The 18,217-nt window shown below is 42.8% G+C and overlaps 2 protein-coding genes across 6 annotated transcripts; both read right to left on the bottom strand.

The window, feature by feature from the left end:
- Positions 1–1,841: 1,841 nt before the first annotated feature.
- On the bottom strand, positions 1,842–14,785 carry ZMPSTE24 (zinc metallopeptidase STE24). Of its 2 annotated transcripts, none has more exons than XM_021554839.3 (10): positions 14,653–14,785; positions 13,432–13,578; positions 11,096–11,182; positions 10,403–10,519; positions 9,937–10,089; positions 7,072–7,213; positions 6,235–6,395; positions 4,771–4,875; positions 3,912–4,055; positions 1,842–3,607 (listed from the first exon to the last, which is right to left on the bottom strand). In XM_021554839.3, the coding sequence occupies exons 1-10, from the start codon at positions 14,767–14,769 to the stop codon at positions 3,383–3,385; spliced, it is 1,398 nt and encodes a 465-aa protein (XP_021410514.1). In that variant the 5' UTR covers positions 14,770–14,785; the 3' UTR covers positions 1,842–3,382. The 2 variants fall into 2 exon arrangements, with proteins under 2 accessions (XP_021410514.1, XP_085415969.1); XM_085559843.1 differs by lacking the exon at positions 14,653–14,785 and adding an exon at positions 14,079–14,560.
- LOC146765568 (uncharacterized) lies at positions 14,779–17,972 on the bottom strand. Of its 4 annotated transcripts, none has more exons than XM_085559847.1 (3): positions 16,687–17,972; positions 15,910–15,955; positions 14,779–15,670 (listed from the first exon to the last, which is right to left on the bottom strand). In XM_085559847.1, exon 3 carries the CDS (start codon positions 15,659–15,661, stop codon positions 14,879–14,881), a length of 783 nt encoding a protein of 260 aa, XP_085415973.1. In that variant the 5' UTR covers positions 15,662–15,670; positions 15,910–15,955; positions 16,687–17,972; the 3' UTR covers positions 14,779–14,878. The 4 variants fall into 4 exon arrangements, with proteins under 4 accessions (XP_085415973.1, XP_085415972.1, XP_085415971.1 ...); XM_085559846.1 differs by having other exon boundaries at positions 16,693–17,972; XM_085559844.1 differs by having other exon boundaries at positions 14,853–15,670; positions 17,116–17,972.
- Positions 17,973–18,217: the final 245 nt, after the last annotated feature.

Genomic DNA, 18,217 nt, shown 5'->3' with positions numbered 1-18,217 from the left:
CCGCCGCTGCCCCGGGCCCCGCGGGGCCTCAGCGGGCGCGGCGCTCGCACATCCTTCCCGGCGCTCGCACATCCTTCCCGGCCCTCGCACATCGCTCCCGGGCATCGCTCCCGACCCTCGCACATCCACATCGCTGCCGGGCATCGCTCCCGGCCCTCGCCGACCGACCTTCCCCCCGCTCCCCAGCCCGCCCACCTGCCCCCCGTACACCGCTGCTGGCGGCCCACAGGGGCCACGCCAGTCCTGCGTGAACAAATGGAGGTGCTTGAAACGCTTTGAAAGGCAGACGTTTATGCCTATCTCATCGCAGAATGGTTTGGGTTGGAAAGGACCTTAAAGCTCATCTTAAAGCATGGGCAAGGACACTTTCCACTAGACCAAGTTGCTCCCAGCCCCATCCAACCTGGACGCTTCCAGGGATGGGCAGCCACAGCTTCTCTGGGCAACCTGTGCCAGTTGTCCCTCAGTAAATTTCTTCATATTATCTGATCTAAATTTACATTCCTTCAACTTAAAGCCATCCATCCATCCCTGTCCCGTCACTCTAGGCTCTTGTCCAAAGTCCCTCTCAGCTCTCTTGCAGCCCCTTTATGTCCTGGAAGGGGCTCTGAGCTCTCAGTGGAGCCTTCTCCAGGTGAACAGCCCCAGCTCTCCCAGCCTGTCCCCAGAGCAGAGGGGCTCCAACATCTCTGTGGCCTTCTCTGGCCTCATTCCAACAGGCCTTTTCTGTATAGGGGATGCCAGAGATGGAGGCAGCTGGGCAGAATCCCCTCCTTGTCCTGCCCATCCCTGCTGGGGATCAGCCCACGGGATGTGGCTCTCTGGGCTGCCAGCATACATTGCCAAGACACACCAAGCTTCATGTTCACAAAGGATTCAAGCTTTAGTCCTTCTGTTACCTTTCAAAGTTTGCTTTTCCTCAGTGTATCTTCTCTCAGGTTTCTACTCAGACCAGCAGAAAAAGCTGGTAAGGCAGGAAGCAGAAGATGAAGCTCCAGCCTTTGGACAGGACTCTGCTGCTGAATGCCCAGCAGTCCCACAGATTTCAGAGATATTCTGCTTGAGTCTCTGAAAAGTATTTGCTAGAGGTAACAGAACACTAAATGCATGCTTGCTAATTTGCTTGCCTCTTTCCTTAAAACTGGCCACTCCCTGGAAGGGATGGTGGCTGCTCTTAAGCAGACCACTGTCACGAAGCTGGTGCTGGCTTATCACGTGGCTGTGTAGAAGACACTGTGGGAGCATTTAGGTACCTGGGAAGGCAGAAGGTGCACAGGAAGATTTAGGTGTAATTTTGACCATTCTCAGGGAGACAGGAAGCAATCTGAGGCTGTAGAAGGTTTGCAAGATGCAGCTGATGCACTCCAGATGCCCAGCAGCAATGTAGGCAGGTAGCTCAGCAGCACACACTGACAACTGTAGAGCTGAGAAGCAACTGGAGCAGAATGGGACCAACTCTTGAAACTTTGTTCAGTAGTTACATATGAAAAACAGCTAGAAGAACTGCAGAGATAACTAAATACTGATAGGAGAGAAAAGGAGTTACAGGCAACTGCTATAAGAACACTATCTTCACCTGTGAGCTAGGTAATTTAAGTATTTCATGCTTCCATAGGAACCGGCATTTCCTCCACCTTCACACTTTAATCTCCTTTTGTCTGCATTTACCCAAATTTCTGAAATAGCCAGAAAATTAATTTTTGCATACAATTTTTACCTAGTGGATAAGAAAAATTATTTTCTCAGACCACACTTAATATGTTTTCCATAGCTTTACACCAGCCAACATCTCATTCAAAACTTGAGATTTTTATTCTTCTGAATTGACAGATTCAAGTGAATGCTTTCATTTTTGAGGGCCTTTTATTAAATACAGTTCACATGACAAATATAGGCTCTCCAGACTTGTAAAACTGTCTCCTAAATCCATATCTATAGCTTAGCTCCATATTTGCTGGGGTATAAACACAATTAGAATAAGGCATACAAAGGGCTTTCAGCAACATCTTGTTTCACCCAAGACATCATTGTGCCCATCATCTTATAAGGCATTTTTCCTTATGATCAGAAAAACAAATGTAAGCCAACAATAAAATGTATGAGAATATTCTGACATGTGAAACAATGACAATTTGCTTTGATGACTTCTCTCTTTGTCCTGAGCCGAGCAGAACTTTTTAATTTACTGCAGAGTGAAAATCTGATTTTTATATGGAGTATGTCTATTCACATTTATACATTTGTATGCACATGCAAACTTATATCTTATTTTTATTTCAACAAAAGTAAATATAATCCTATTTTTCATCAGAAAAGTCTTGAGATAATCAATGCTGAAGCCATTTCCACGTTTACCTACTTTTTTCCTCAGTAACTAATGCGGGCAAACTTTTTCTGGGCTTTTTATATGTAAGAATTTTAACATACAAGAACAATGATGAAGAATAAGTATGCCAACATTACTATTTCAGCTGGATTCATATGAATGAAAAACCCTCAATGGAATGGAGGATAAGCCCCCTCAGAATAAAAGTGTGACTCTGATATACTGGCTGAGCAACTGGACACTTCCATATACACAAGAAATCTAAGCAAAGCACAACAGAAATAGAGGAACTGAGATGTGGAAAAAAGGGAGAACAAGAGAGAATTAGCAATTTTCTCAAACGTGTGGGTCCCATTCTGATTCTCTGTAACATCCTTCCATACCCCCAGCAGCCCTGGGGCAACAGGAGCAGCCTAATCCCACTATAATGCTACTAAATACCACCTAGTGCTCATTTTCAAGGAAGACATGGTACATTTCCTCAGCTATAATTCATCCTTCTTCCCACACTTCAGAGAAAGAAGGTTTTATTAAGTAGCATTTTTCATTATGACACACATGAATGCAGGAGAAAAGCCTGCAGCTGCATTTTTTAAAACACACTGGCAAGCACAAGTATCATACAGGAAATCAAATCACCCAAAGCCTCTTCACTGTGAAGAGGGTGAGACTGGGAAGGTTCACAGAATGCTGAGAATAGAAAAAGGATCAAAAGCAATGTTCAAGGCATACATAAACTTGAAGAGAAAGGTGCTTTGAAGTCTACACTTGTTTTTCTCCCTTTAAAAGTCTACACTATGATATGGAAATAAAAGTCAGTGTGGCGGGTGGGGGGGAAGGTCTTCACCCAGCACTTTTTCTAAATTAAAGTTCCACAGTTTTGTTTTTGTTAAAAAGAAGTCATTTATAATTTAATACCTGTTTCAGGATACTCAGATCTGTGGTGCTGTTAACAGCGCACTTAATTTGCATTATCCATTAAAAAAAAATTAAAAAGCAGCTCTGAACTTTGCTTCTGAGATGGAAGCACTGTCTCTGAACCAGCAATCATTGCTGTCACTCTTGCTTTGCATCTTTCAAGGCCTGAAGTCTTTCTAAAAGGGGTGGGTGGGAATAATGCCACATTGAAAAGATCCAGTCAGAAACAGGGAATCCTAAATTATCTTTGTTTAACTTGATCAAAGCAGAATATAGGTCTTTAGCCTTCCCAAGTTCCTTGGCAAATGCATCTGCTTGAAACTCAAATCGTCGGCTTAATACTGTCAAACAAAATGAGAGAACCTGTGGAGAGAAATGCATTAAAATTATTTTAAAATTCAGGTATCTGCTGATTCCTTCAGTGCCAGTAAATACCACCAAATCTAGCTTCCCACATCCCACACATGGCTGTGGTTGCAGACTGATCTCACTAAGCTTTATCCAAGCCACACCTGAAACTGGGAGTGCTACCCAAGATGCAGCACTAAGCCTGATTATCAAAATGACACACCCAATACAGCCCCTAGAAATTCAAGCTTCCCCTGAAAAAACAGAATCATTATTTAAATAGGATGATACTTCAGAAAATGTCTTGAAAACAAGTTACCTCATTGTAAGGTGAAAAAATGAACTGGAAAATAATCATCAAGCCTATCAGGGTAGGCTGGGTGTCATAGAAACCAAATGCAGCAAAGAGTTCTTTCTGACCAATTAGCACAGCAAACAAGAAGAAGCAAAGGAAGGAATTCATCTGGAGAGAAGAAAAAATATTCTTGATTAAGATAAGTCTTTACATAACATCATATTACAGATTTGCACAGGGATGCCACTGTAAAAAAAAACAAGTAGATTACATTTGAACTAATAAACAGAGAGGAACAGTCGGTCTTTACCTGCTTTCTGAAAATGCAACAGTAAAAGAACCAGTATTTTCTGCCAATGAGCAAAAAAGAAATAATGAAGGGAGATGGAAAAGCAAGAAGAGAGGAGGGAGTACAAGATAGAACCCATCTCCTTGGAATTAAGTACAGGTTCTGAAAAGTTTAAAGCCAAACAAAATGTGTCTCTGCTGTGTTGTATTTCTGTTCCTGGAAACAATCTGTGCTTCCATCCAAGCTCTGCAGTGTCCTGTAAAAGCACTGCTTGCCTGATTTTCAGAGCCAAGAGAAGGACTATGCATTACCAAGTTTTCTAGAGGGTGTGATTAGCTATCCAAGTGGTTTTTATTGGTCTTTTTAAAAGTAGAAGATACCAGAATATTGTTTGTTATTGAAACACACAGAACAGAAAAGTAGAATGGCTGTGATCCAGACCACCTTCCTGTCACACAGCATATCAGGTGCATGTACACTAAAAAATGTGGAAGAGGGCATTTGGAAACAGCTACAATTACAAATGCTCCAGGAAAAAAAAACAAAAAACAAAAAAAACCCCCAAAAAAACCAAAACAGTTTAAAATAACTTACCTGGCTGATGATTATATTTTTGATAGTATGACCTAGTTTCCAGTGACCTAATTCATGACCGAGTACAGCCAGAACTTCTTCATTTTTACATCCTTGTTTCTTATTCTGAGGAATAACAAAGCAGAAATATTATCAGGTATGCCTGAACACAACTAAATGAATTTACTATTTTTTTTTTCTTGATCACTTAAGTGTCCCTAGATCAGGCCATTCCCTTCTCATACCAGAAACACACATATAATTTCTTGCTGAGCCTTTTTCATGAAGATATTTATAGAAACATAATCCTTTAAGGTTAAGAAGATTCCTACTACGAGGTGGTGATCTCTTATTTCTATGTATGCAGACATGCTGATGCAAACCTGAAAGAACACGGGAAGATTTGCCTTCCAAATACTCTCCTATCCCTTCTCATCCTGTCTGTTTACTCAAGCAGAGCATTACACTGGAAACAGCTATTCAGAGCTGCAGACCTTCAGAGAAGAATTGAGAGCAAAGCCCTGTTCCTACTTTTCCTTCAGCACTCAACATGTAGCCTTCCTCCCAAGGCATTACTGTTCCTTTTAAAAGGAACTGTCCTCTTCAAAAAGCCCTGACACACCTTAAAGCTATAATTAGGAAGGACATCTGCACCTCAAAGTTCCATTAGCAAGTCAGAAGCAAACACAAACGCTGAAGAACCTGTTGAAATGGAACACAGACTCTCATTATGACTAGATCAGGTGAGCTCAACATCCCCTCCTCTCACCACCCACTTCTGCAGTATTTACCAAAAAAACTGTGGACACCACTAACATGGTGTCAAGGAACAGAAGCTGGACTGAACAACAATCTAGACATTGGCCTAACCTTAGGCCCAATCTGCACAAGGCCAGGGCAACTCCTCCAGGTTATTCAGAAAATGTTCTATTAGCTTTAGTCATTTCCATACTCTTCTGAGGCCACAGCAGCTGTTCCAGCAGACTCATGATGTGCAGCTGCACATCAAAGGAGAGGCCAGTGCCAGGCCACCATCCTGTTCTTGACCAGAGCATGGGAGGATGCACATGTGCAATCTGTCTGTCCTCCTGCACCAAAACCTCCGCATGCAGTAAAAGGCACACAATTGCCACAGTAAGAATTAAAACTATTTCCTTCAAAGGGAAACTTTGGTATGGCAGTCCCAAGAGAAGATGAGGATCCCAAACAGGTCCCTTATTCAAAGAATTATAGGGAAGATCTAGTTTTTACATGCAGGGAACTAATGTTTTGCTAAAGCCCCTGTGGATTTTTAGTCTCTGGTGCTATCTGCACAACTCACACAGGCCCAGAAATTCCAATTAGCAAACCAGGCATACTTTGGTGTTGAAATCATTAGTGTTTGGGTTTTAGCAACTTACTCAAGACCTATAAATACATTACAAAACACAAGGGAATATCTTACCAAGAACTTAATATAAACAGCAAAATGAAAGACAAACTCACTTTGGTTTTAGACTTTGTTTCTTCATTCTCACCATCTTCTCCTTCCGCTGGTTCTTTGTTCAAAGCAGAATAGTCTTCCAGGAGTGTGTCAAAGAGTACTATCCTCTTATTCTTGAAGAATCCATAGAAATAAGCATTGCTGTGGGAAGAACGCTTAGAACCTGATGGGGAAAATTTAAAGACCATGATCTGAATAATCCCATGCACTGAAGCCTGTACAGACCAGATTCTTCCAGAGGAATTCTCAAAGTCCCCAAATGAACTGTACATCAAGCAGATCTGTTTGGAAGCTGAAATATATTCTAAAATCTAAGTAATGATGACTCCAATAGAGAAATGTACTCTGTAATCACTAAAAATACTAAAACCATAAGAGCACTTGTGAACATCTAGTGTCCAAGAAGAAAAGCAAATTCTATTGCGATTTCAGATTTAGAGTGGAAAGAGCATTCTGAATTCACACTGCTCCAGGCAAAGAACCTGTGCCAAATTATGTAGAATTCTTTCAAATGTGCCAGCAAAGGTGAATAGGAACAGCTATTCCCTTTGTTTCACAGTTGTAAAATTATAATCTTGCATACTTCTGTGCTTCCACTCCTGAGCAAGTTGTGTATTTCCATTCCACAGACCCAAGAAAATGCTTCCAACCAGAAGATGAGTTCAGGCTGTCCACTGAGCTTCAGGAAAAAGACAGGAAAATGCTACAGACATTGGCAAGTATTGCAATATCTGAGCAATGCAAGCAACTGCCCTACTACAGCATCCACAGTCAATGCTAAAATCCCAGAAATTTAAAATGACAATGCCTTTTTGTTTAAAAAAATAACAAAATCTCACCTTCAACAACATACACCTTAGTCAATGGGAAGTCAATGCTCTTTGCCATTGTTTCAATTTGCTGCTTGAGCTCTCCCTCCGGAAGTGGAATGAATTTATCAAACAAAGGTGCAATATAGTCTGCATAGATTGTAACAAGCACCTGCAAACACAAGCAGATATTAAGAACAGGGCATACAAAAGTATTTAGTATTAAAGGTGAAGCAAAAAGTTCAAAAAGAGGGCACAATTTCAGAAAAAAACATTTGATAAAGTCATAGAGAATTCATGAGTCATTCATGAGTCAAGAGTCCTGCATGAGTGGGATCTACACGCAGGCTCTCCATGGGCTGCTTTGTCTGGTGGCCAGTCCCACAGTCCAGCAAACTATGCACAAACCACCCACACACTTGAGCAGAACTGCTGTGAACAGTGCAGGAGACAAGGCCTCTGGGAGCAGGGGGCTCACCAGTGAAAGGCTGTCACTTCCAGCAATCCTGGAAAGCTCTGAAGTGTTTCACACTCAGCTGAAGAGATGAAGGAACCAAGGTGTCGGAACTCAAAATATCCCCCAGACATTTTTGGAGGTTCCAGGCCCTGGTTGGAGGCATTTGAGACCCTGGCAGGCAGCTGCAAACAGCTGTGATTTTGGGTTTGAACCATGGAATGATTTACCAACCTTGCAGGAAGAACAAGAAGTCACAAAAGTTTAGATATTAGAGTAGAAGTAATTACAAAGTAGAGGGAAGAATTTTTTAGTGCTGTACAGGAGGGTTTTAATGCTTGTACAGGGGGGTTTTGGTTTTGTACATGGGGGTCAGAGGTTTTAAGATGGATTTGGGATTTAGGCCTGCCCTGTCTTCCCTCTTTCTTCTTCCTTACTTCCATGTTCTTGGTGATGTTGGCATTCACAGATTGGTTTAGACTAGAAAAGCACCATTTAATACAGGTAATAGGCATTGGGGAAAAACTGTGAACATGTAACACGTAATGTACCATATAAAAGATAGAAAAGCACCATTTAATATAGGTAATAGGCATTGGGAAAACCTGTAACCATGTCACACGTAATGTACCATAGAAAAGAGAGCAGCAGCCCTGGGTGGGAGAGAAGAAGCAGTCGGGGTCAGAGAGGATGTCAGGGTGTGTGTGTGCCTCTGCCTGAGCTGTGAGCAAACCACAGCAGCCCCAGAAGAAAATCTTTTAGATAACTTGCAATAAACTGCCTTGAGACCAAACAACAAGAGACTGCTGAGCCTTTCTTTGGAAGCTTGGGTTGGAGGAGGGAGTTTTCCACCACATGGAGCCACCCTGCAACCCAGGGTGAGCTCCGGCACCAAGGGATAGAAGAAGTGGGACTAATTCCTGCTAACTTGCAAAACAACTGTCTAAAAGGAGGCAAGAAATTTCATGTCCCCTGCTTTCTGTGTTTCCCAGCTATCTGCAGGGCTAAGGCAGTTGTCTGCCTGATGCCTCTGGCTCCACAATAACTAATAGCCCTGACCTAAAAACATCACTGCATTGCACCTGCATCTCTTCAAACAGCTGCAGCCCAGCTGAGAAAGGCAGAACTAGAATAATATGGTGGAAAGGAAAGCTCAACTCCCTTTCCTCACACTCTGGATCACTACAAAATTATTTTTATTTATTTGTTTTATAAGTTTAAATTCTGGTTAGCTAAAAAGGAACAGAACATGAGAGGCAAACGGACATCAACATTAAATTCAAAATTATCCTGATACATTTTGTTTCACTGAAAACAAGTACCTGGACTTTTGACAGTGTATGCACTGCTGAAAAAGTCCAATGAAATCAAAAATCAGAAAAAGTGACTTTGGCAAAGTCACAGCAAGTGGGGGCATCAGTATGAAACACCAGTAAAGTAAGTTTTGTAACTGTAATTTTTAGGGGCTTAAATCTCTGCAGATATTTTGCAGAAGGTGTAGGAGGGTATTTCATGGAGTAAAAATCAGCTTTTCAGTCCAGACTAGTGTTTCAGAACATATAGCATGTGGGGCCTAATTTTAAGGTTTTATCCCAGATCTTTGTGTAACGCCTTGGTATCAGCAGGCATAACAGACTAGTAGGAGGATGCAACTCTAACTCTGATTACAGAATTATGGAACTGGAATTTTTCCCTAAACCATACTCTGAAGGGTAAATCTAATACCTCTTAGGATGATTTTGCATGTCAAAGGCTGTTCAAACACATTAAGGCCTAAAACTGCAACTATAAAGTTGCAGTGAGGTGGCAAGACACCAATTGTCTAAGAATGCATTGAACCCTCAGGGGTGGAGGGAACTCAGAGGAAAAGAGTGAGCCAGGAAATGTTCTTTCAATACAGAAGTTTGCAGCTCTGCCAAGATGTTTTATTTTCTACCTTCTGTAGTACAAAAGATAGACCAACCCCTGTTATATCAGGGTCTAAAGTATCTGTAGAACCTCAGAACAAAATCTATGTGGACAGCTCAACAGCAAGGTGCAGGCAGAGCAAAAATAAAATGCTAGCTTGTGGTAGGAAAGGTGAGAGAGAGGAACGTAGGTCAACTACATCTGTTCTGGTTCTCACCTCTATATTCAGGAGAAAGGAAAACAGATCACCACATAGTGCTGTATTTCCAGTACCTATTCTAAAGCTTTATCAATGCTTCTCTTTCAATGGATGAAGACATACCAGTATTAAATAGATTATATATATGACATTAATGTGGACAACTAATAAGAGTTATTATTCCTGAAAAAGTATATTGAGAACAAGACACTCTGTTGAAGTTTGAAGACATTAAAATTCACAGGAAATTTAGATTTTTCTTAATTTCCTTTCAGCTGCATCCATGGCAGTAAACTGGAGTCTGGAAGAAACCCAAACATCTTCTCATACTCACCAAGGAAACAACCAGTGTGAAGAGCCAGGCATAGATAAAAAAATAGTCTCCCCCTATTTTAATAATGTAAAGCAGAAGGGATGTCACTGGCAACAGAATACATTGAGTCACAACAAACTTCTTGATAGCATCCTTAAAAAAAAATCCCAGAGTCTGCAAAGAAAGGATAAATTAGATCAGTGATGTCAATGTAAATATTAATATGCCATTCTGGTTAGTGAGCTGATCCCTTCAGTTAAGACAAAAGGCAAAGCAGCAATGACAGTGTCATAAGAAAATCAGAGTCAGTCAAAAAGGAACTCTCCTAGTAGCTCCTTACATTTACATGGACTCAAGCCCATGCAGATGCACTCTTCCTTAGTTAGGCCTGACCCAAACCATTATGTTGTGCTGCACATTCATGAAAGGACCAGTCTATCCAACCAATCTGAGCCAATTTGGTCAGTACAAGTGCTCCCTGCAATACCTGTTGATTGAAGCCATGTTTCTCTTCTATGACAAATGTATTATATAAACTCCATGGGAGACCAGTCACTGCACTGAAGAGTGTTGCAAGCAGCAGAAATACCAATGACTGAACAATCTAAAAAACAAAACAAAACCTGATATCAAAACCACCTATTTACTAACCCATACTAACAAATATTCCAGGTGTTAAAGATGGCTTTTAGGTCAAAAACCAGTTAGAAGATGATGCTAGATAAATTCACAGAATTAACTTGTTCATGATGACTAATTATTGCTCACTGTAATAGCTTACTAAGGATTTGGATACTTGCCTCATTCACAGCACAAAGGTAACATAAGCAGTAGACTCAAATTTCTTACCCTTTTAGTGTGCAGGTGGATAAATTCTAGGATTAGTAAAAATAAAGCACCCAAATAAAGAGCTCCCTAAACCCCAGCCCACCACCTCAAGCAGATACCAGACTTTGCTTTTAACACATAAGGCTGTTTTAATTAGTAAGCTAATTTAAAAGCAAGCTAATTTACTGTTACCAGTTCTCAGAATCACAGAGTCATTGTGTGCACCAGAAAATATCTGCTATTTTTACTGCATTACAGGTTAGCTAAATCTCACTTTTAACTAAATACCAATTTAAAAATAATTATTGCAGTAGGGACCAAACACTTTCACAGGAATTTAAAGCCTACTTACCTCATATTCTGGTCCAAACCCAGCACGACCAGAGATCTGACCAGACAATTTCCATAGAAAAGGAATTCCTCCACAGAGAAGAATCATCTTAAACACAAAACCACATACCACAGAGGCAGTATGGAACACACTGTCATCTTAGTCTACTAATGTTCCAGCATGATAAGAACCTTTTAAGGGTGAATAATACAAGTTTTATAATAAGCTTTTGTGCCACCCCTCTGATCTTAACAGTGATAAAACAAGCCTGGAATATCTGTCATTAATTAATTTTTAATTTACAGAAGGAGAACAGGTAATTAATATTCTTCCTGTGAAATGCTAGCATATTTCCAAGCCTATTTTCTGTATACTTTGCCACTGTAGTGGCTCAGACCTAAGGTACATCTTCAGAAGCCTTTAAAGCTCGTGTGCCCTGTGGTTGTATACCCACACACATAATATTCATATTGCAGCCTCTCCTCTTGAAGAGGAGCTGCCCTCTTCTCCTTGAGGTTCACCTGTGTTCCCTGCCCAGAGAAAAGCCCCAGTTTCACTTTCAGTACTGGAGTTGCTACAGCCATGTTGCAGAAAGCTCCATGGTCTCCTCCTCCTGCCTGCTCCCAGCCTCTCCTGACATACTGGCTGCCAAGGAACATCTGGAGTGAACATCTGGGGTAACCAACATCTAAGAAATGCCCAAGCTAGAGCTACTGAAGCAAGTGCTCACTGCAGCTCACAGCCAGGCCTGGCAGCATTTCTCATACAACTCAACTTGCAAATATTTCACATCTGCCTTCTTAGTGAGTGATGGATGCATCACTATATATAAAATCAGTTTTCAAGCAAGCAGCCTTCCACTATTGATGACACTAGGGGTTTATATATTTCTTTATTTTGAAAAAGCTCACTCTTACAACCTAACATTTAGGGTGCATTTTCAGTGTCAGGAGGAGATGGAAATGATCAAAGCAAGATACTAAACAGCATTCACCCAGATGTGGGCCCTTGAGAGCCATCCCTGCTTTCCACTTCAAAACTGAGCTATTTGCTTTATCTCTTGTATGCAGTTACCCAACCAGTTTTTTATTCATCTAACAATCCATCTGGCAAACTCTTGTCTCTCTTATTTAGTAGCTACAATGTTTTGGACAACTGTAACAACAGTAGGCCCAGATGAAGATAAGCACAGATAACTGACTCAAGCCTTTGAATAGCAGGGCACTGAATTCAGTGGCAAAAGATGCTCATTCCAATTATGCATATTTTCTTTAGGAACTTTTGGCTAAAGTTCTTGAAATCAAGAAAAAGCTTCAGAGCCTTTTGACTCATTGTATTTGTGAGGCAGTTCCACCTCACCTTACCCACCAGCCCACTGCCAGAGAGCAGCTTTGGTTTCCAAATTAAACACTGCTTCTAAAATCAGTCAGAAACATAAAAACTTTTCAAACTCATAAAAATTGTCTAATTCTGCTGAAAATCCCAACAAGAGGAATATAACAGATTGCGCTGACAAAACATCCTTCTTACAAGTTCATACAAAAGGAAATGAAGTACAGGTCAAGCAGCACAAAGGAGATCAGGAAATATGAAAGTCAAGAGGTATCACAAACCTCTGAGTACAGAGTTTGCATCATCCTTCTACAGTTACATGACTGACTCTATTTTACAATCCTATTTTCATTATATTTTATAACTGACATTTATGCTTCCTTAGGTTCATCATGAACTAGGATCATATTTCAATTTTACTTTGCAATGCCAGGCATTTTAGGATTCCTTTTTGTGCCAGTGATGAGCAATGTGTTTCAGCAGTGAGTTAGAACAGGTTTCTTTTCTCCTAAGAGTGTAAATCACACACATAAATATTTTTTTCTAACTTAATGGTTCTGTTTTTTTCATATATGTGAATGTTACTTGCCCAGTGTTCTTATATTTTAGAAATATCCATTGGTACACTTGCTGTTTTCACAAGCTTTTTACTTTCTACTTAAATTTTATCTAAAAATGAAAGCAGTTGCATTCCTCCAAACACAGGGAAAGGTCTGTATTTTAACAATTTAAAATAACTCTCAAGCTGCTTAATTATTTTGCAATGGAAACTACTACAGAGTATAATTAAAATGTAAGTTAAGACTGTAGTTGTGCAGTATGACTCAGCACTGCAGAAAGAAATTACACGCTTTCTGAATAATTACTTCTTTTTGTGTAGCAAATACAGCCACAAACAAAAACAGAATATAAATGCCAGGGTTTGCTGTAGACACCAGAATGCCAGGGGTGCAGCTGCATGGGATCACTAAGAACCAAAGTAATTCACAGTTTGACATGAAAAATATCATACAAAAGGTACTTACAGTGCCCTCAACCTCTGAATAGAGGCCTGACCAAAAGCTGAAAGTACTTTTGTCCAACTGATAGAGACGAGATTTTTCAAATGTTTCTGAGTCCATGATCTGTCCCAGTTCCTGTGGCACATGTGTTGTTGTTCTATACACCCTCCTCTGAAAAATTGAAGACAAAACTTAAAAGTCTACACCTAATTTTTTTAAGGAGATAAGTAAGATTTAAAAATAACACCTAAATGATCCCATGTGCCACCATAGAAAGTTAAAAAGCAAAAACAACACACAAAGGAACAATTATTCCTAAATTCCAGTTTTCTATGAAGTTCTAAATATAAAACTGAAGCATAATTGTTATGTTGTAACCAGGAACTTAACTGCTGACTTAATAACTTATTTATGTGTGATCAAATACAGATCACACAAACTGATTTTTCCACAGGATGTGGAAAAAACTTACTTACTTCACCACAGTTAACAGCTAAACTCATTTTGAAACCACACACCAGATCCTCCTGTGCAAACCATGTGACATCACCAGAACACAGAGTGGCTGCACAAACAGGTACTATTTGATTTTCAGCAAAGAACTTGCCACTTGAAATTATTTTTAAGACTAAAAGTCTTCTCCCTCAGCTGTCTTGTTTCAGTATATTTACCTGTTCTCTAAGGAAAAGCTCCTTTGTCATTTCAAAACACATTCTGCCCTGTGCGGGGCATCAGGATGCTCTGTCCCTGCTCCAGGGCTGAAACACCCGGGGTGCGGCTGCTGCTGCAGCTGCCAGGGGGAGGCTGGGGATGGAGATGTGCCTGGCTGGAGACAGCCAGGACCTGACCAAAGGGACGCTCCGTCCTCCGCGTGATATTCTGCAATAAAAAACGGGGATGCGCCTTCCAGGGCGGCTATCGCTCGGAGGCTGCCCAGCCATCACCTGCTCGGGGATGGCAGCTCGCAGCACTTCCTTCCTTTTTTCCTTCCCCAGTTAAACTGCCGCTATTTTAACTCACGCGTTTCCTCATTTTTGCTCCCACCGCTCTCTCTCAGCTGTCCCGGGGATGAGGACGGGGCTGCCGGGGGTGCCGAGCCGCCGCTCCGAGCGCTCCCACCACCCGCTCCACAGGCAGGGGACGGAGCCCACCGAGCCCCGGCCCCGGACACCCTCCACGTGAGGCCGGGCCCGGCCCGGCACAGCCCCGCCCGCCAGCGACTGTCCCCGCCAGAGCCCCACCGACCTGCCGGTGCGCCAGGAAAGCCTCCCAGAGGTAGACGGCCCACGAGAAGAGCAGGACGGAGCAGAAGATGCGGCGCTCAGCCGGCAGCTCTGTCCACAAGTCGCCGGACAGCGCCATGGCCGCTCCACCCGCCGCACGCTGCGGCGCCGCCCGGCGGCCGGAGGAACCGAGGGCGGGCCGGGGCGGGGCGGCCGTGAGGGGCGGCTGCGGCGGGCTCCGGGAGGGGCTACGGGAGGGGCTCCACGGTGGGATTCGTGCCGGGCTCCGTGAGGGGCGGCTGCGGCGGGCTCCACGGTGGGCTCCGTGAGGAGCTCCACGGTGGGCTCCGTGAGGGGCTCCGTGAGGGGCTCCACGGTGGGATCCGTGCTGGGCTCTGTGAGGAGCTCTGTAGAAGGCTCTGTGCTGGGCTCCGGAACTCCATGGTGGACTCCGTGCTGGGCTCTGTGAGGAGCTCCGTGCTGGGCTCCATGAGGGGCTCCGTGGTGGGCTCCGTGCTGGGCTCTATGAGGAGCTCCATGGTGGGCTCTGTGAGGGTCTCCGTGAGGGGCTCCACGGTGGGCTCCGTGCTGGGCTCCGTGAGGGACGGCCGCAGCGGGCTCCGTGCTGGGCTCCATGGTGGGCTCCGTGCTGGGCTCCATGAGGAGCTCCATGGTGGGCTCCATGGTGGGCTCTGTGAGGAGCTCTGTAGAAGGCTCTGTGCTGGGCTCCGGAGCTCCACAGTGGGCTCCGCGCTGGGCTCCGTGAGGGGCTCCATGGTGGGCTCCATGCTGGGCTCCATGAGGAGCTCCACGGTGGGCTCCGTGCTGGGCTCCGTGAGGAGCTCCATGGTGGGCTCCACGGTGGGCTCTGGTGAGGAGCTCTGTAGAAGGCTCTGTGCTGGGCTCCGGAGCTCCACGGTGGGCTCCGCGCTGGGCTCCGTGAGGGGCTCCACGGTGGGCTCCGTGCTGGGCTCCAGCTCAGCTCTGCCCGCCACGGCCACCCCAGTGAAGGGTGTGTCGGGGGGTACCATGGCAAGGATCTGGGCAAATGATTAAATTATTTTTCTTCAGTTTAAGTTACTTGGACCATGCACAATAACACATATGAAGCCTCATTAGTACTTGTCCAAAACCTTTTAAAGAAACTAAGAGAAGTACAATAATTAACACTGACTGCTGCAGTACTGGCTGATTTAAAGCCTGAATGCGCACTTCAGATTTGGCCTCTGTAATGTTCTGTAATGAAGACAGCATGGTGCTGCCAAAATTCAGAGCTCACCTGGCAGGAGATGAGTGTTCCATGCAGAGCACAGGCACCGTGTAATCTGACAAAGATGCAGAAAAAGGGGTGTTAACATTGAGCCACTTCTAGATATGGCATTTTAGTATCAGCCATTTATCTAATTTCTATCGGTCTGAAATAGAACATGTCTGTATTTTTAATCATTAATAAAATAATAATAAAATAGTGCCAACTTAATGTTCTCATTATCTCTCAGTTACCTTTTAAAACTATATAGAAGAATGACCTGTCAAATATATTGAAGCCTAGCTTTTTCTGTAACCTAATATATCCCTGCAGAAGAACAGGGTAGATGAGGAAGTGCTGCTGGCTCTGCTGAGGGTTCTGCTAGAAAGAGAGAGATCAGACTGGAATGTCTCCCATTGTAAAGGTATTTACAGGTTTTTACTACCCCAGGGAACATGGCAGGGCAGCCCACAGCCTTGGAGAATTTAGGCATGCACAACCAATAAGCACCATTTTGTCCTATAAAATCCACACATTTCAAGACAATAATTTAAAAAATGGAAGCAACATTCCCCATGAACTGTTTTTTCTGAGGTATCTGCTCTTCACATTAAGAATTTTTTTTTGGAAAGTCAATGCAATGGTGTTCTTTTACTGCAGAACAAAATGTTTCTCCCGTATACTTGAAAGCAAGAAGCTGGAAATGTTACATAATTTTTAAGACAAATTCTGGTAGCACTTGGGAGGGAAAACTATGGTCTACTTCATGGCAGGAAAACAGAAATAGACAGTAAAAACTCTTCAAACCTTTACCGTTTTGTGGCCTCCTTCTCCAACACTCGTCTGTGCCAGGCAATTAGATCAGATAAAAAAGCCCGAAGAAACTGGGATAAAGATGTATGTTCAAGCTGTACAGTTTTGATGGTGTGACAGCTATTACCTCATTGAGTCAGTAGTGAATTTTGTAGATGATGGAGATCAAAGACTGAATCACACTCACAAGTCTCTAAAATGGGCAAGATACAATTTTTGTAACAAGTGCTGCACAGGTATCTTTCAACTGAAGTATGAACACCCTATGAGTGTTTCACATTACCAAAAGTCCTGGCAGTGCATGGAGCGCCACATCACCACAGGAAAATGCCTCCAAGCTGCTTTTGTGCAGCCCAAAGCAACTCAACCATTTTCTAAATACAACTCTTGGATTGAGGAATGTTGCAGGACTTGTCTCCATACCTGGCAGCCAGAAATGATGTCTGTCTCTGTCTTGTCCTGTGGTGTATCCCAGCCCATGGAAAGAGCAGGAACTGGACAGAAGGACCCTGCTCAACAGGCTCTGTAACACCAGCGTGCACTGTGCAGTCTGCACTCTGCCAGGCACACACAAAACTCATCTGGGAAAAGCAGAATTGCATGAAGAAGTGTGTTTCACGTGCAACTAATTTTGTGGGAAATACAGCTGCTTGACTTGAAATTTAGTCTCCAAACCTCAAAGATTTACTATAGATGCTCACCACAACGGGACAGGGTCATCTGGGGGATGCTCAAACCCTGAGAGGGTAAGGGGGTCTCTCTGGCCCAATACCTGAAGCAGCCATCACATGTCATACTAAGTTTGCTGTTAAACTTCTGCTTTGAGATCTTGAAGATTCAAGTGTGTTAAAACAGGACTCAAACTTGAAATTAAAAGGTACTTTTTTATTTTAGTGAGAAATTACTTTGGAACATGCTGAAGGATGTCTGATGATGTTGCAGTATTTAACCTTTTGACACAACTTACTTCCATTTTTAGAACTTTGTGAGAAGATTGATGCACCATATTTCTTTCATTAAAAGAACCTTATAGTTTAGAGTGAGGAAATTACATGAAGGCATTAAGCTACACTTCTCTTGCTTGGTGTATGATTTTAAACCTAGCTTTTAAAGATGGCCAAACAACTTTATTTTTGTAAATGTAGTATGAAGATGTCATTTCTGCCTCATTTTGGTCATACCACAGTTCACTAGACAGTTTGCTAGCTGCCATAATTCCTGCACCCAACACATACTCAGCTCTGCTTTAAACATTTCCTGAATTTTTTTTTCCATCTCCTTTGCACTGCTGCTTTTCAGATTGCAGTATAAAATCCCAGAAGCCCCAACAACACCCAAGCCTCAGTCAGTAAGAAGCAGTGATTGCTGCTTGCTCATTAGAACCCCCACTGAGATGGGGAAATACCCCATTTAGGGGACAGTGATTCTGGGCCTTGTGATGTAGCCATGTGTGGTAAGAAATGCGATACAGAACAAGAAACAGAGCTTAAAATATTAGCTGACTCTTCTGGTGAATCTTCATTCA

The sequence above is a fragment of the Lonchura striata genome, chromosome 23 (genome assembly GCF_050655825.1).
Source record: "Lonchura striata isolate lonStrDom1 chromosome 23, ASM5065582v1, whole genome shotgun sequence".
Classification (NCBI taxonomy): domain Eukaryota; kingdom Metazoa; phylum Chordata; class Aves; order Passeriformes; family Estrildidae; genus Lonchura; species Lonchura striata.
This window is presented reverse-complemented; position numbering and strand designations above follow the sequence as displayed.

What these genes read in the sequence shown, in the direction of transcription:
- ZMPSTE24 (XM_021554839.3), bottom strand. Translation starts at nt 14,769, where the DNA reads ATGGCGCTGTCCGGCGACTTGTGGACAGAGCTGCCGGCTGAGCGCCGC. An exon ending in CTTTCCTGGCGCACCGGCAG is followed by an intron (nt 13,579 to 14,652) that starts GTCGGTGGGGCT and finishes TCAATTTTTCAG; the next exon opens with AGGAGGGTGTATAGAACAAC. An exon ending in TAAGGTGTATGTTGTTGAAG is followed by an intron (nt 6,396 to 7,071) that starts GTGAGATTTTGT and finishes TTTCCCCATCAG; the next exon opens with GTTCTAAGCGTTCTTCCCAC.
- LOC146765568 (XM_085559844.1), bottom strand. Translation starts at nt 17,294, where the DNA reads ATGCAATTCTGCTTTTCCCAGATGAGTTTTGTGTGTGCCTGGCAGAGT. An exon ending in ACATCATTTCTGGCTGCCAG is followed by an intron (nt 15,956 to 17,115) that starts GTATGGAGACAA and finishes CATCTTTGTCAG; the next exon opens with ATTACACGGTGCCTGTGCTC. An exon ending in GAACACTCATCTCCTGCCAG is followed by an intron (nt 15,671 to 15,909) that starts GTGAGCTCTGAA and finishes TCATTTGCCCAG; the next exon opens with ATCCTTGCCATGGTACCCCC.